Genomic DNA, 18,312 nt, shown 5'->3' with positions numbered 1-18,312 from the left:
CAAAGTTTTCAATCTGAAAGTGCACCGCGTGTAAAGTTATTGTCTCTCAAAAGAAAGAGTCGACTCTGAATCATTCAAACGAGTCGTTTTTAAAACGAATCCCAATGTTGACTTCAACATGAAACATCAGCATATTGCCCGCCCACTTGTTGGTCTTTTCACATTGAATGCAAATTCATTCTTTGCCACTAGGTGATGCTTTTGGAGCAGCAGTAAAAATAGCTGTAACACTGTACACAAAGCAGCACTGTGCTCACAAACACTGCTTTATCAGGCATTACAGGTGAGATGAGACCAATCGACCAATCACCGCACATTAGCATCACGCAAAAGAGCGGTTTGGAAAAATTAATGGTTGAGCGAATCGTTTGCGAGTCGTTGAGCAAGTAAGGTAAAAATAAATGCATATTATAAGACAATGAAAATGTTTTTTGACTTGCATGCAAGTCAACCTGTTGTTTTCCTTTCATAACCCATAATAGAGGCACTTTAACATGCCAAATAATCACAAAAAAAAAAAAAAAAAAAAAGAAAAAAAAAGGAGAGTGTGTGTGCTATTGTTACATTTGTAAGTCTACCCTCATGGCCTCATTTTGATAGAATTCAATATATCATCTACTGTGACTACAGTCTATGAAAGTCAAAGGTAACCAAAACTGTTCTTCCGCAGAAAGAAGGAAGACAAGTCATACAGGTTTGGGTCCACTTGAAGGGGAGCAAATGATGAAAGATTTTTTTTATTTATTTAACTAACCGGTTTACTCTGAATATCTTAAGTAACACTTTAATTTAGGAACCAATTCTCACTATTAACTAGTTGCTTATTATCATGCATATTAATAGCATATTGGCTGTTTATTAGTACCTATAAAACACAGATTAATGCCTTACTCTGTATGATCGTATCCCTTAACCCACCCCAACTTCACAACCACCTTACTGATTATTAATTAGCAGGAAATTAGGGATTTATTGAGGCAAAAGTCCCAGTTAATAGTTAGTTAACCGTGAGAATTGATCGTCAAACTAAGATATGACATATCTTTTATAGGCTTGCATGCACAATATGAGGAAGTGATAAATCCACACATAATCTTAGAGGAACTGCATTTGTGTTCATTCAGACTCAGGTTTCACAACACTGTGAAACAGGACAGGTTGGTGTAAACCGCTACAAACACACCTACACTTCACCTAATGAGTAATAATTGACTATCTTTACTGCTTCACATGAATGGAATGTGTGTGTGCTCTTCGGATCAATCCGTCCCCTCCCTGTTTTGTCCTCTCTGTATCTTATTCAGGTCTATTCATTATTGATCAGTTAATTGATTGTTAATCTCATTTCAAAGACACAGTGCTTAGTCATATGCAACAGGAACACATGCTGTTTTGTGACAAACTTCTGTTTTTATCATTATGACAGACTCAAAGGCTTCGGCCAGCACTGAATGGAACCGTTTCAAGAGCATCTGTGAGGTAAAAGTTTAAGAGAATGAGGTAATAAAGTCACTTACCAAGCGAAACCACAGCCACACTCTCAGGCAAAAAGTGAAGCTTGAATTTGATCAGCAGGTGCACCAATATAATACAAATACCTGAGAAAATGAAACATAAATAAATAGTTTTAGTTTTTCAAGTCACATCAAAGGTGACAGCTAAAAATGTATATAAAGGATTTCTATTTCATCACAGTGCTCTACTACAAAGAAATAAATGTATCATTATCTCTACAGAAATATTTAACAACATAGCTGTTGTCACTGATAATAATGAGCATCAAATCAGTATATTATTATGATTTCACAAATGTGCTTCTTCCTACATCTCTTTTGTCTCTTTTTAATAAGACATTTTGTAAATCATTTAAAAAAATCTATAAATAATAAACAACAAATGAATAACATTATTCAATGTGCAATATCATATGTCTATGTTCTCTAAAAGGTCTAGTCAGGTATAAAGAGATACGTTACATCAGGTGAATTGTGCGGTGTCACAGTAACCCACAGTGATGTGATGTGTTTAGCGCAGGTTTATAATTACACTTCAGCCTAGATTAAACATCTAGTATCCAAGACATTATGGACAAATTCACGAAAACATGTGTAGAGCCTGTGTGTGTAAGAGCTCACTTCACGCCACACAATACAGACGATGCACCAAACACACACACACATGGCAACGGCGCAGACTGATGGCATCACTGCCGAGAGTCGATCCCAAAACATCAACATGTAACCTGAAACCTCACGAGAAACATGTGACGAGTTTCACCGTGACGTCACTGGCTCAGTGGAGTCAGATACACAAAACAAAGCCTCAGCCATGGAGGATGATGAGTCAAATACGGCCTGAGTCACCAACTATCGTTTTAAAATCAAGAAAATGACTCAAGAGGAATTTCCGCTGATGTTGTGCCTTTTTCTAGTAGATAAGGGAAAGGGAAGTGGTGTGTGGCAACCCATACTCAGAATTTGTGCTCTGCATTTAACCCATCCAAGCGTACACATAGAAGTGAACACACACCTGGAGCAGTGGGCAGCCAATGCTGCGGCGCCCGGGGAGCAGTTGGGGGTTCGGTGCCTTGCTCAAGGGTGTTGGTTATTCACTCCCCCACCTACAATCTGAGACTCGAACCCACGACCTTCAGGTTACAAGTCCAACTCTCTATCCATTAGGCCACGACTGCCCTAGAGACGTATATCGGCCAGGCTGATTAACCTATAGAGATCTATAGCATATTAGCTCTATTAGCTCAGAGTCCATTAGCTCTATTACTATCATACATGATGCTTCAAGTCACAAACTTTGTGTTGTTGTCTTGTTTTTCACTAATATGGAAGAGGGGGGGGTGACTAATGTTTACTGTCACTAGGGTTTTTTTGGGGGTCAGTAAGGTTTTGTAAATGTTTTTGAAAGACACTTCCCGCTCACCATGTTTGCATTAATTTGACATTGTTAATGTCCTGTTTGAATATATTTATATGTTTGACTATATTTGATTGATTCCTGAGATCAGCATCATTACTCCAGTCTTCAGTGTCACATGATCCTTCAGAAATCATAATAATCTGCTGATTTATAATCAATGTTGGAAACAGTGCTGCTTCATGTTTTTATGGAAAAGGTACTATTACCCCAGGATTCTTACAATAGAATATTCTAAAGAACAACATCTATTTGAAACATTTGGTTTTGCATCCTTGTAAATAAATAAATGAATACATACATGAATGACATCAAACCTTTTAAAAGTTGATGAATGTTAAATACAGTTTCATGGGTGTTAAAGGGACAGTTCACCCAAAAATGAAAACAGTTTGGTTACCAACATTCTTCAAAATATCTTCTTTTATATGACTGGAACAATTTGAGGGTGAGTATATGTTGACACACATTTCATTTTGGGTTAAACTATCTCTTTAAGAAATATTTCATTGCTGGTGAATTATAGAGGCAGAGGTGCACTGTAAAAAGCACTAGACTTGACTATATTCCCATCATCCAAACTACCCTTAAAAGCACTGTTTACCAAGGCTAGGCAAATGGATGCTGATAGATAGGTGGCCAAGCCTGATAATTGCACGAGGAAGTAGTGCTCTACTAAACCTGACCTCTTAGTCTAAATCCTACCGTTTCACTGTATAATGACAGAGAATGATGTGCTTTTGGCCTTGCTGTAACAGTCTGGGTAGGGCCGTTTTCTATCCAAGCATGATGATACCCTTGAATAGAAATGTTTCACCGAGTCTGGTGGACGAGAACATGACTGCCCTGCCCAAAGCCCAGACCTCAGGCCCACTACACACTTTTATAATGAACTAGAGTGTGTTTATATCGCCCAACATAATGGCCTGAATCACTGATGCTTGTGTCTGAATGAGAGCACATCAAATAGCAGAACACCTTCCCAGAAGAGTTTAAGCTGTTATGTTACACATACATTACCTTCAAGACTCAAAAAGACATCAAAACATTGACCACCTCCCATGAACAGAATCAGCCTCTCTTAAGCATTTAACAGTCTCATAGACACACAACGAACACTAAGGAAATCCAGCTCCACCCTGGAGAAATGCTTAATATTCTGATGCAATAAAAATCATAAGAAATAAGACCAAGTCAGTGTCACACTTTCTAACTTTAAAACAACCGGATCTACCCACCAATGACCAGCAGGCTGAAGAAAATGCTCATCCCGCTGGACTGCTCCTCCTCCTGGGCCTCGACGCCCATCTGCACCGGCAGGATGGGCTGGTTTTTAGGAGGCTCGGGGGTCGTGGGCTTGGGCACAGGTGTGGTGGACTGAACAGTGTCATTGCTGGAGCTTTCCGTGCCATTTAACCTGTCAGAGCAATACATTTCATATGGTATTACATAAAATATGATCAGCCTATGATCACTTTTGAAATGTAATATACATATCATTCATTTACGTTAAAAGATGAAGACGAAACATCTGAAGATACATCTCTATGACAAAAAGTGGCCCACTTTATCCTACGGAAACATCATTCATATCACGACTGTGAACTAATTTAGACAGACTTTCTAAATGCTAAATTATCTAGATCATTAAGTAACAGACAGACAAACAGACATCATATTCATACACTATAACATTTAGGCCTATAACTGTAAATACTCTGGCTGTATTGTGATACATAGATACATTGTACTTTGATTTAAGTCATGATACAGGGTCGTTACTATATTAATGTGTCGGGGAAAAGGAAAACACTATGACTATGGTATCTTCTGTTGGATAATTGTAATAGTGATGATTAACACTGAATATGCGCCACATCACAGCTGTCAATCTCTCTCTCTCTGCTGATAAACTGCAAGCAAACCGATGCTATGTAATAAAATAATACCTGCTCATCTGTTCTCCATCAGCGGTATTCTGTACATCACTGGCAGCTTGATTATTGTCAGATTCTTCATCGTTTTTACTGTGTGTCTGATCATCTGCTGCCGCAAACCGCCCGAGATTAACAGTCAATATAATTAATAACACCGCAGCGCGTTTACTGAAACTCATCGTGCTCACAAACACAAATAAACATTAGACACAGGGGGGAAAATCGCTAAATTAACTCATGTCGCCACAATCCATGTTTCGCAGAGTAAATTCATCGTCATCAATACACACCCGGAAACCCTGGGAGATGTAGTTTATGGGAGATGCGGATTTGTAGTTCTCCCTTCGGGACGTTTTAAACCGAAGTAATGGCATAAAACGTAGAGATCGTGTTTTGATATTTACATATAGCTATATCTCGTTACTTAGGCTATAGTAAACCCAAAACATATGCATTATCGTTGCAGAGAAGAACATTTCGGTTTAAAAACGGACGTGCTGACGTCACATTAGAGTGATGGCTGCTGGGAGTTGTAGTTCAAATAAGGTGGGCGTGTCAACAATGCGCAATTCTGTGTTGCATTCATTTGGAATGACATCCTGGTTAAACAAAGGCTGTCCACTTAGATAAATGACTTATTTGACATCTAGTCTGCATGAGACGAGTAATGCCATTCATGTTTGCACACATGTGATTGTGAGATTCTGTGTGGGTGCAGTGCTGGCTCTCATACTCTAGTTTGCAGTAGTCATTATTAAAACAATGCATTGTTCTATTCTATTCAAGTTTGTTATTTTAGGTTTTTTGAACCTCTGTTCTATTGTTATGGCTGTTCAATGTCAAAATAAATGCTCATTTGAATTTTAACGCCTTGAGCTCCTACTCTAAATAATATGCAGATGCATTAATGGGGCAATTCAATTTCCCCTCGGAGATCACTTTATACTGTATCTGTCTGTTTCGCAGCCTCTCCGTGCATGCAGCGTTACGTAATCAAGTAAAGTCATGCATAGTCATTTGCACACAGTCCCTCCTTTGCAGGCGGTCCCTAGAACATTGCCCTGATATGTGCGTAACGCAGAGTCCCATGCGCTTCCATTCATTAGCCGCGCGCAGGAGGGTGTGTGAGTGCATGAGTGTGTGTGTGCGTGTGACACACGGGATGAAGATGATGAGACTTCACTAGGACAAGTGAACCTTCTAGACTGGATAAATTTCGAGATCGGACCTGATCAGCGTGTCTGCGCTCGGACTCTCCAGCCGCGTCTAACCGGACACATATCTGCCCACATCGCCTACATACAGAAGAACATCTGCGTCTCTCTGTATAATGCCGACACATATGAGATTTCGGAGAAGGTCATTTCTCGGGCTTTTATTTCTATTCTCGCTCTCCACTTCTGCGCTGTACTTCATCTATTCAGCTCCTGGCATAGGTAAGGCACTGAAACATTTAGTTTTATAAGAATGAATAACATCTATTCTGAATACATGTGGGTGACAGCTGTAGTCTGGTCATTTAGGCTGGTCTGTTCTATAGAGTCAGTGGATGAGTATTGATTGCCAATCATTGTTTTCGCTTTTATCATGTAGCCGAGGCTATATCATTATATAATATATGATTGATTGTTTGTGTTTGGAGAGCTGTGGTCAGCATGTATGAAGATGTCATTGTGAAGACCTCCATTTCTATAGAGAACACTTCATATCTCCAGACAAAAAGCATAAACGAGCCCTATCTGACTGAATTGCGCTTTCATTTTTTTTTTTATCAACTTTTTTGATCGATAGTGTTCCAATAGCATTAAAATTGTTCTGATATTAGGATATGTTCGGCCTTTCGGGAGCTTTCGCTTCGCCACAGCGCGCAGTTTCTGGTCAAATCCCGCCCCAAAGGCGCGTCTTCCCGGCAGCGACACCCGGTCTAGCAGCGCTTCGCTCGTCAATATTTTATTAGGACACGCTGTCGTTGCTAAGAACTATTAAATCCTGCATTTTAATACAGGTTATAGTAGGATTTGAAAATTCCGACTTTCCATTAGCTTTATTTTATTTATTTATTGTTTAATAATAATGCAATAGCAAACATTAACAATACATTTAAAAGATTTAGCCTATACATCAAGGTTATTTATTAATATACACAAATGACATGAAACATAAAGTGCACATTTTTAAATCCATATGAGTTTATACATAAAATAAATGAAATTAAGTTAAATTAGTTGGCATAAACGGAACCTGGTGTGGTCAAGTGTTTTATTTCTGTGTGCCGCCTTGTGAACGTTGCCTTCTGTGATTTTTATTTTCTTGCCATTTAACCTATGCAACCCCTTTCTCCTCTGTAGCCTTTATCTGCATTGTCCCAGCTTATTGCTAAATTGGCTTAATTATTAATGAAGACACTTTAAAACCAGTTTTGCTTCCTTCTTCCATTGGGAGTTTCCCATGTTTAAAAGAAGAACAAGGACCAGTAATTCTAGTAAGTTAATAATGAATGAAAGTTTAGCTGAAGTTGCGTTTGTCCCAGAGGGGGGTGATTGATATGTGAAGGGAGTGAAACGGGAATGCCCTCCTATGGAAGATGTTTTTGTTTAAACTCATGCAGGGAAACACAGGAAATGTCGAGTCCCTATAGTGTTTCTGGTAATTGGGAGGCATATTTTTGGCTTTGGCTCTGGAGGACAGTGAAAAATACTTTGGAAACCAGTGATTTTAGGTTATCTTCACCCAGTAAACAAAGTTGTGAATGAATTTACAACTAAAAAAAAAGGAAAATTGTGTCATTTGCTCACCCAATCCCATAACATTATTAATCTATGGAACACAAATAAGAATATTTGTAGTATTCTCTTGTCATCATATTAATCAACAGCAAATATTGTAAACACAATACCTCAACTATACCTCTGTGTCTCATGAGAACAATCCACGCTCATGGATGTGTGACACACTAGGACAAACCTCACTGGTTCTCAGACCTCTGGCAAGTACGAGTTGAGCTTTAGTTCACCATATTTGATGTGCTCTATGTATATGTGTTGATCAATATGTAAGCGTATAAAGCGATTGTGTTCAACAGCTCTGATGCCTATGAGTTACTTTATTGATGTCTTTTTGAACTTGAACATGTTGGTTGTCTGGACTTTCAATGAATGGACAAAATTAGGAGAATATTAAAAATATCTTCATTTGTGTTCTAAAGATGAATAAAAGTCTTTTTTGGAATGGCATTTTCATTTTTGGATGAACTAGCCTTTTAAGGACTTCATTTGGTAATCTGCAGATTTGAATGAGCTATAGACTTTAGTAAGACTCCTTATCTTGTCAACCGTTAAACACATCGTGTGTTTCAAGATGCAGGAAAATAATTAACACATTTGAGATCATCGTGTTTAATACCTTAGGTCAGTTCCAAAAATCCTCTGAAAGTCAAGGGATAAAGCACTTTGAATATTTTTAAATACAGTACCTTATGTTTTTAGGTTACTCTTTATTTTAAGGTGTTCTTGTTACAGTGTAATTCTACATTTAGGTACTGAGTAAAATTAATGAACTACGTGCACTTACTATAGGGTTAGGGTTAGGATTAGGGTTTGTTTTAGGGTTACTTGCATGTAATTATGCATCATTTATTGTTATTATAATAGTAAATACATGTAACTTGTAACAAGGACACCTTAAAATAAAGTGTTACCCAGTGTTTTATGTTATGAAGCCAATTAGGTGCAATATCTTTAAATTGTATTAGGCTATATAAATTGATATTATATTTGCTCTCAAGATATCAACTATATATTGTAAATTCAAGCAAGTAGGCTACATTATATTGGGTTGCAATTAATAAAAGTTATTAATATTTGTTGAGAAAAGACCCCGAATGAGAACACGACAATAGCTTTGAATAGACATGCTGATTTTTAATTGTTAGTTAAAAATTATCTAGAAAAAAAAAAGATAATTAAAGGACATTTGTACATATCTTTTCTTCTGTATTGGGACATACTGTACATTCAAATGTAACGGATTATTGAAAAATGAATTGTTCACAATAAGATCCATAACATGCACTTAGAAAAATAGGATTATTTTGAATCTCAATCTAACATACCAGTAATATATCAGCTAGGTTTAAGGTTTTACCCGCTCTAGATATCAAAACGGTTTGACAATGTTTAGAATTAAATGTACCAGGAATAACAGTAATTACAGTTTGCCTCAATTTGGTCAAAGGCTGTGACATAAGAGTGCTGTGTACCTCTCTATATTTACCTCAATGAGAAATGCAGTGGAACCATGGAGATACATGTCTCGTGTCCCCATGGAAACAACGACAGCAGCTCTATTACCCCTGAGGGGTATTTAATGCTTGTCAAGGGAATTAGGTTCGTAGGTCACTGAAACCTTCAGCAAACCACTTACTGCTCATTTCACACACGCCACAGCTCGGGGGAGGGATCGTGGGCCACAGATGTGTCTGATTGCTGCAGTTTATTGAATTAAACCTAGAGAAATCCTGCTGGAGCTCACTAGAACACAGATCCTATTTATAGACGCGGACCCCATGGAAACCCAGGTGCCTCCGTTCATCCTCTGAGCAAGCCACTGAACGTCAGACAGAAGACAAAAGAGGACGAGGAACCGTCTTTCTGCAGGACTGTCTGTAATCCAATCCTGAATGTGCAGTCGAGGTTCAAAAAGGCTCAGATCTGGGGACTGGAGGAACTGAGGAATACATCTGACATAATCCTGATGTTCATGAAATCATTGTTGAAATTGTTGAGCCATGACTACGGGATTAGATCCAATGATTCCCATGAGATGGTGGTCCTATATGAGATTATGCCAAGTAGGACCTGTCAACATCTTTGTTGGTCCTGGAAAAACATTTAAGCCAAGGAGATTATTGGGTTACATTTATGGACCATGGTTAGTGTTTATCGGCATGTTTTTTTTCCCCATAGATCTTAGGGGTAGTTAACGGTTAGGGTTGTTTGGCAGTTTTTTGACATCCCTGGAAAAAATCAGTCACCTGGTCCACACCATAACTGATTCTTCTTCATATTTAGCAGCAACAAAATATATGGTGACCTTCTTTGTTCTGTTTTTTTATAGGTGATTCATCAAACCACGTTTGCATGTTCCACTTAACAGGATCTTGCACCACGTTATGCGTTGGTCTTAAATAGCAATCTACCATAATTTCTGTGAAACCACTGTTCAGACTGACAGACTTGTGGTTATGTGGAAGTTTGTGCATCAGCATGTTGCACGCTAAGCCACAGAATACATGTATATAGGTTACTATTTAAAGGTGGGCTTGAAAATATGCCATGATCTTTATAATCGTGTATGCATATAAGGTCAAAAACTAAGCAGAATCAAACCGAAAAGATGGGATCTGTCAGTGTTTTCTAAGTGGCTTCTAAGTGAATAGCTGTGTTTCCATCCAAAGATGGGAATTTAACTTAAGCGCAAAACTGGAATATCACATAAAACATTTGCGAATAAAGCACTGTTTCCATCCAACAAGGCAAAAGGGAACAAAATCATCACTTCCTGATAAACTGGCACTAAATATCACTAAGAAAAGTAGAAGAAGCCACTGAATTTAGTCATTTTTTAAATATATGATAAATTATCTTCGCCTCAGAGCGAGCAGTTGAAACACAATAAATGCGATCATTGCTTTCAGAGGTGGATGCTGCTGTTTGGCAACGCAGTCGCGTAAAACAATTATACAGAATTACTTTGATGACAGACATTGGGCATTTCAGAACGACCAAAACAACATTTCAGATGCTGTGCAACGAGATCAGTCCGCGGATTAGTCAAGATATCCCATCCCATTGTGCAAAGTCACATGACGTTTTTGATGTGCATGGTGGAATTTATTAGGTAAATGTGTTTCCATCGTAGTTTATGAGCTTTTTTCTTATTGGATAAAAAGTTTATCCTACTCAATTTTGTGCATAAGTTTTTGTATGTGCATTTTTAGAATTTATGCACATCTTGGCGTTTCCATCTTCCATCCATCGTTTTTTTTTTGTTTTTTTTTATGCGATATTCCAAGTTGCGAGTTGTTTTTTTTTTGTGGTTTCTAAATACTTGCTTACTGATCACCATATAGGTTCCTACCTCACATCTACATTGTTTTATCTTTGTAAAAGTCAATGAACTCTGTGACTGACTCGAAACAGAGTGGAAAGTAGTCGTTTAGAGGCAGGGCATTCCAGCTGGTCTCTGGTTAGTATTTGCATGTCCATTTGTTTACAGAGGATTAAGGCACATGGAAACGCAACAAGAAGGATCATGGGGGAAAAGAAGGGCAAAAGAATCTACCATGTCATTTTGTGATAGGTAGGGAAATGTCCGTTTCCTCTCCTGTAGTTTGATATACATGTTAGAGTAAACAGAGGAAAACAAACTGGCCATGGATATAAATTAAGCAATTAGTTATTTGTGAATATCTTTTTTATGAATATGTATTTATTCATTTATTACAAATGCTTGCAGTGTCATTTGTTCTGCAGTAATACAGGAGATGAATCTAGAAGGACTGAACCCTTATACACTCAGTCTGACTGTCATATTCTGTGTTACTTTGGTGAAATGCTCACAGTTGTCAGACGTAGGATGTTATTAACCACATGTTGTACCTGCATTGAAAGCATGCCCACTAGAGCTACCGTCTAATGTCCAAGGATAGTCATGTGACACTAAATACCGCACTAAGAATGGAATTTGGTTAAACATCAACTGGGGGAGGACCTGTATCTGGGAATCAGTGAGCACTGGACAGTCTGTGGCGTTAGTGGCTTCGGATGCTCCGATACGTATTGTCCCAGAGGTTCTCAATTGGATTCAGGTCTGGACACGTGAGGGCCAGTCAATGGCATCGATGCCTTCATCATTCAATAGCTGACTGTAGACTGTAGACAGAGGCTGGTCATTATCATGCACCAGGAGGAACCCAGGGCTCACTGCACCAGTATAAGGTCTGACAATGGCTCTGAGGATTTCATGCCTATACCTAACAGCAGCTAGGCTAACTCTCCAAGAAAATTCCTCCCCAGACCATCACAGCCACAGACGATCATGCTGGATGACATTCTCCAGACTCTTTCACGTCAGTCACATGTGCTCAGTGTGAACCTGCTCTTATTGGTGAAGAGAATGTGTCTCTAATGTTGAACCTGCCAACTCTGGTGTTCTCTGGCAAATGCTAGTCGAGCTGCATGATGCTGGGCTGTGAGTACAGGTCTCACAGCAGGTGATCAGGCCCTCATGCCATCCTCATGGAGTCTAAGAGTTTGGTCCGAAACATGCACACCAGTCGCCTGTTGGAGCTCATTTTGGAGGGCTCTGGCAGTGCTCCTCCCGTTCCTCCTTGCACAACGGAGCGGATAGCCATCCTGCTGCTGGGTTGCCGCCTTTCTCAACCCTTTCCAGCTCTCCTTGTGTAATGGCCTGCTATTTCCTCCATGCTCTTGAAACTGTGCTGTGAAACACACCCAACTTTCTTGCGATGGCTCGTATAATAATAATAATAATAATAAACTTTATTTTATAAAGCGCCTTTAAAAGCAGCTTCTCAAAGCGCTGAACACAATGTAATCAAATACAAAAAAAACTAAATAAATAAACAAATGCAAGTTTAAAAAAATATGTCTTAAGCTGAACTTTAAAACCATCATAATTCTGAACTCCCCTAAATTCTAGAGGCAGATAATTCCAAAGGACAGGGGCATAGAAAGAGAAAGCCTTGTCACCCATAGATCTTAGACGTGTTTGAGGAACAACCAACAAGTTTGACAGAGAGGAGTGTATGGATGCAACAATTCTGTGAGGTAATGAGGTGCCAGGCCATGCAACGCTTTAAAAGCAAGCATCAGAATTTTAAAATCCACTCTAAACCTGACCGGGAGCCAGTGCAAAGATTCTAACACTGGAGTAATGTGACTGCCAATCCTAGTCCCAGTTAAAGTCGTGGTGGCTGAATTTTGTACATATTGCATCTTATTAAGTGTAGATTTAGAAGCTCCGGCTAAAAGAGCATTACAATAGTCTAACCGTGAGACAACAAAGGAATTGACCAGCATTTCCGCGACTGTGAAATTTAACATAGGGCGCAATCTTGCGATATTTCTGAGATGGAAAAAATAGGTTTTAACAGTGCTCTGGATAAAAGAATCAAAAGACAGATTAGCATAAAAAATAACTCCAAGGTTCCTCACTCGACTCTGGACTTCCAAAACAGAGCCATCCAGAGTCAAGGACAGATGGCCGGCTTTAGATATTTGATGACAAGGACCTATAAGCATAACTTCAGTTTTATCACCGTTCAAACACAAGAAATTATTATCCATCCATGTTTTAATCTCAGTAATGCAGTCAGACAAATAAGCAACGTCAAGGCACTCATGAGGATTTGAATGTATATAAATCTGCATATCGTCAGCATACAAATGATAATGAAGGCTGAGCGATCTCAAAAGGTGGCCTAACGGTGACAAATAAATGGTAAAAAGTAAGGGGCCTAAAACCGACCCCTGAGGGACACCAGTTGAGACAGAGCTCATCTCAGATCTATAACCACCCATAGAAACAAACTGGGAACGGTCAGTAAAATAAGACCGCAACCACTTCAAGGCTATCCCAGACACACCAAACATTCTTTCAAGACGAGTAAGTAATAGACTGACCCACAGTATCAAACGCGGCCATCAACAAATCATTGGTGACCTTGACCAAGGCAGTCTCAGTACTGTGAAATTTACGAAAACCCGACTGAAAGGGTTCAAAAAGATTATTAACTGTGAGATGATTACACAAATGAGAGGCAACAATACGCTCAAGTAATTTTTCCAAAAACAGGAGATTTGAAATAGGACGAAAATTGTTGAAATCGTTTAGTGCAATGTTTTCTTTTTTAGGTACAGGTGTTACAGCAACAATCTTTAATGCTGCTGGAACAACCCCAGTCTGTAAGGAATCATTTATAATACTGAGAACAGCAGGACACAAAGCATCAAAGCAAGATTTAAATAAGCTAGTGGGAATAGGGTCAAGCAAGGAAGTGGTAGATTTCATGCTGGAAACCTCCCGTTTAAGAATCTCAGTATCGAGTTGTGAGAAATTAATAAGAGAAACACCAGTGAACTCAGGTGAACAGTGACATGTGGTAGTAGAAACAAGTGAAACAAAAATTAGTTTACGAACATTATCAACTTTTGAATTGAAAAATTGAAGAAATGAATTGCATAACTGCTGAGAAGCAGGCATGGTAGAAACAGCATCAACTTGAAGCAGGCGATTTATAGTATGGTGTGATTGGGCTGCAGGTACTGCCTCATGCTCCAAGTAAAGAGAAGGACCCTAACAAAACCACCTGAAAAACCATTTCCTTTTTGGGAGTTGTCTTGCTTTTGCCTCTCTAGTGCACCTATTGTTGCTTTGCACCAAAGCAGGTGAAACTGATTCACAATTACTTCTCCCACCTACAGTATAACCCACGAGGGGCGACATCCAATTGCTGGCCGGGAGAGTTTAATTACCTCTCGTTACTGAAAGCCAGATCGTATGAAAACATACAAATGAGATACGAATTAGTTACCGCCAAAACGTAAAATCATTACAAACTACCATGAGATTGTGTTGGTAAAACTACGCTTTTAAGTCCCAATGGACACTCTGCAGACTAATTAGTTATGAAAATATGGAGCTGCGTGCACCCCACCTTCATTCTGTTTACCTTTAAAATGTACTTTTTTCATTGTACAGTGCTGGCCAAAATTGTTAGAACACTTGGCATATTTAAGAGGTTTCAGCTGTCTTTGTTTGAATGACCTGCGTCAGAAGGAATCTGCTGAACACTGAAAATGAGGGACTGACCCCCTCAAATTCCAGACCTCGACCCCACTGAGCAAATTTGGGGCGAGTTGGAAAATAAACTGGACAGATCTATTGTACATTCAAAGAAAAGCCTTTGGCTTGAGTTGCAGAAGGCATGGGATAACATTAGTGTTCTCAGGAAATATATTGACACGATGGTAGAGAGATGTGCTGCTGTACTTGCTGCAAAAGGTGGACACCTAAATATATAAAGTTAAAAGTGGATAAAAACAGTACTCTAATCTATTAGCACATTTACTGACAGATAACTCGAGACATACTGATATAAAAATTATAATTAAACTTTACTTGGCATATTATTTATGCACAATGCACTTTTCTTAATATGGAGTCTAAAATGTGTTTTAATGTCACTACTGATGAGGTTTGTATGATTTTTGGATAATATCAGACTTTAAATGCAAAATATTTAAAGTGTACCTGAAGTATACTTGCTATAGTTCCACTTTAACACAATCAAATATACTAAGTATATCTTTAGTTGTACTTCAGCGCTACTTCCGCACAATTAAAGTGCATTAAGTACAAAATTAGTTGTTCCGATTTAGCAGACTTTAAGTATACCAGTTTAGTGTAGTAAAAGTGCAGCTGATGAGGTTTAGTTTCTGATGGCAGTGCACCTGTGTGGGTGTTTGCAGGCAGCAACATGCAACTCATTTGACTGCCACTGTAGCGTCCAGAAATGAGGAAACTCTGGTCGTACAGGGCGAGTTTGTGCAGCGGATCCAAACGTTGCATGTTCCAACAGGAAGCTGCCTTTTTTAAACCATTCTGGACCAGCTTCCTTCTAGTCAAATTTTAAAATAAACAATTCTAAAAAATACACAGAGCCGTATCAAAGGGCAATGGTCTGGTGCCCTGCTTTGACCAGCTGGTAAACTGAAATGTGTTACTCAGCTTAAACAGAAACAATTACAGCCTGCAGTATAGCTATAACTGTCTGATGTTATATTACTCTGTCGGGAAAATGACAAGGAAATGTGTCAGCCAAAGCTATTACCGGTTTTATGATGTAAAATTCAGCTGTTAAGATTTGTTTAACATGAACTAAAACTAAACATGAATGTTCACCCCTAAACTTAACCCACAGATTGCAGTTTGCACAAAGAATTACAACTAAGAATGTATAAATGTGCCAATAATTTGTCAAAACATAATTGCCATGAGAGTGTGTTGGTGTAATCTTTGTTTCTAGATTTCTAGGATCGAATTATCCTGCAATTTATGGGAAAAATCACTGATCTATGTAATGTTGGGTAACACTTTAGTATTCTTACTATTAACTAGATGCTGTTTATTAGTGCTTATAAAACACATATTCTGCATCCCTAACCCAACACCTAAACTTAACAGCTACCTTACTAACTATTAATAAGCAGCAAATTAAGAGTTTATTGAGGCAAAAGTCATAGTTAATGGTTTGTTAATAGCGAGAAATGGACCTTAAAATAAAGTGTGACATGTCCTCTATTATAGATCAGTGGAAAAAACTTAGTTTTGATTACTACCTTTGCTCACTGAATGCTTGATTTTGAACCCTTGATGCAAGAGTAGCATTCTTCTGCTTTGACATGTTTCTGTTTCTGCACAACACAAGGTGAGTTATTTGCATCACAGATGGTAGCGTGGAGGGGCGCAAGACTAATCAAACACAGTATCTTGCCAAGCAGATGATGTGTTGTTACAGCAACAGGGACCTCTGTTGATATTGTAGTCATGGCAGCCGGTGTCACAGTAAAGCAGCAGAAATGGGGTTTTACTGTCCAGCTGATTGGACGCATCTGAGAGCATCATGGCCTGGTGTTAAGCTGCACGCCACAGAAAGAGAGATGTTGTTCATTTGCATGTATTCCTTTACAAGACATTTTACCCTAAAATGAAGAATACGATTCATACAATTTTTCTTAAAAAAAAATATTTAAATATTAATTGTAATCATTTCAATATTTCAAGACAGTTAGAATATCAATGTAATTAATAATCATTCAGTATAATCAAATAATTAGTCATTGGTGTTTTATTTTTTTATTTACTTTATTATTTTTTAATGTCATTATTCACTGAAAATCTTGCCCTACCTCATAACTTTCACGTTTCGCTTGTATAGTATAAATTTGATGTTTGGTGCAGTGAAAGATGTTTTTTTGTTTTTGCTTATGCATCCAAAATTTGTAAATGCAAATGAGGGTGGAACAGGTTTCTGAATATTGAATTACTGTTAATATGTCAATGTGGGCAGTCAGATGTTGATGATCTTATGTATAATAATCTTGAAGATTAGCGTCCTTGATAGTTTAGACTGGGGAAAATTTGCATGTGAATGTGCAAAAAAAACTAACAAATTGGAGGTGCAGTGGTGTGCAGGCCTCAGTTTGGTGAGGTGGACAATATCAGATATAAGAGGAAGAGGTACAGATAAGGAACTTAGTTCACTTTTTCTGTATCTTTGTGTGTGTGTGTGTGTCAGAGGTATACAGGCTTAGATAAATTATAGAGTACAGTCATAAGGTTACTTTGTCTGAGTTAAATTGTCACATGCATACACACAGACACAGAGAGCGACACACGCACACACACACACACACACTCTCCATAGGCGTAATGGTTTTTATACTGAACAAACTGTGTGTGCTATTGCCCTACACCAACCCTACACCTAAACTTAGCCTCACAGGAGACTTTGTGCATTTTTAGATTTTCAATAAAACACTATTTAGTATGTTTTTTAAGCCTTTTGAATTACGGGGACATAGGCAGTGTCCTCATAAACCACCTTCATATTGTAATACCTCTGTCATACCCATGTCATTATACACATTTGTGTCCTCATAAACCACATAAACATGCACACACACACACACACACACACACACACACACACATGACCGATATGTTGAAATGACAGGTTTTACAGTTGTTTGGTTAGATTCCTGTGCTGGAAAGAAAACTATCTAACTCTTGACAAAGTGATCTCTGTCTAGTGTCCTTTCACATGATGAAAAACAACAGAACATAGACGAGTACACAGCCAGCTGAATAACTTACAGTTCCTTTTATCTGTCTCTGTCTTCTCTTTAGGCTGCAAAGAAAGTAGATAAACCAGTGAAATACGTTTGATGTTTAATAAGGCAAGCGCTTTCTAAATTATGTCCTCTAATAATGAATATTTCTTGTTTTTTTTCTTGTTTAATAAATGTTTACTCTTTTCTATATAAAAGAGAGTTTATTAGATATGCAAACATGTTAGCATGTTGCTAAGCTAATGACACATTACTCAAACTAAAGCATAAAATATAACAATAAACGTGTTTTTTTCCAATCTTAACATCTTGACATAGATTATATACAAAATTGGTTACTATGGCATTGAGTAAAATAACGCTTAACATAGAAATAAGCAATGTGCATGTAAAAGATCTAGGTTTTATTCAATGTAATAAAAAAAGGTAAATGATAATTGGTGATTTTGAAATGAAATGAAATTGGATTGATCTATCTAGATTTCCCTAAACAAATATTAAATCCTTAA

At 38.1% G+C, this 18,312-nt stretch overlaps 2 protein-coding genes across 2 annotated transcripts in view; one reads left to right on the top strand and one right to left on the bottom strand.

Annotated features, from left to right (window-relative positions):
• LOC306859877 (sodium/hydrogen exchanger 8-like) overlaps positions 1 to 5,170 on the bottom strand; it is a 49,215-nt gene extending 44,045 nt beyond the window's left edge. The window contains exons 1-3 of the mRNA XM_079401263.1: positions 4,881 to 5,170; positions 4,170 to 4,348; positions 1,518 to 1,598 (exon numbers count right to left, since the gene is read on the bottom strand). Of these exons, the coding sequence (XP_079257389.1) occupies positions 1,518 to 1,598; positions 4,170 to 4,348; positions 4,881 to 5,047 (427 nt within the window). The 5' untranslated portion in view covers positions 5,048 to 5,170. The remainder of the gene's footprint in view (positions 1 to 1,517; positions 1,599 to 4,169; positions 4,349 to 4,880) is intronic.
• A 1,010-nt stretch (positions 5,171 to 6,180) lies between these two features.
• LOC306859581 (beta-1,4-galactosyltransferase 5) overlaps positions 6,181 to 18,312 on the top strand; it is a 19,553-nt gene continuing 7,421 nt past the window's right edge. The window contains exon 1 of the mRNA XM_079400680.1: positions 6,181 to 6,304. Coding sequence (XP_079256806.1) covers positions 6,199 to 6,304 — 106 coding nt within the window. The 5' untranslated portion in view covers positions 6,181 to 6,198. The remainder of the gene's footprint in view (positions 6,305 to 18,312) is intronic.

The sequence above is a fragment of the Barbus barbus genome, assembly GCF_936440315.1.
Source record: "Barbus barbus genome assembly, chromosome: 40".
NCBI classification, from domain to species: Eukaryota; Metazoa; Chordata; class Actinopteri; order Cypriniformes; family Cyprinidae; genus Barbus; species Barbus barbus.
This window is presented reverse-complemented; position numbering and strand designations above follow the sequence as displayed.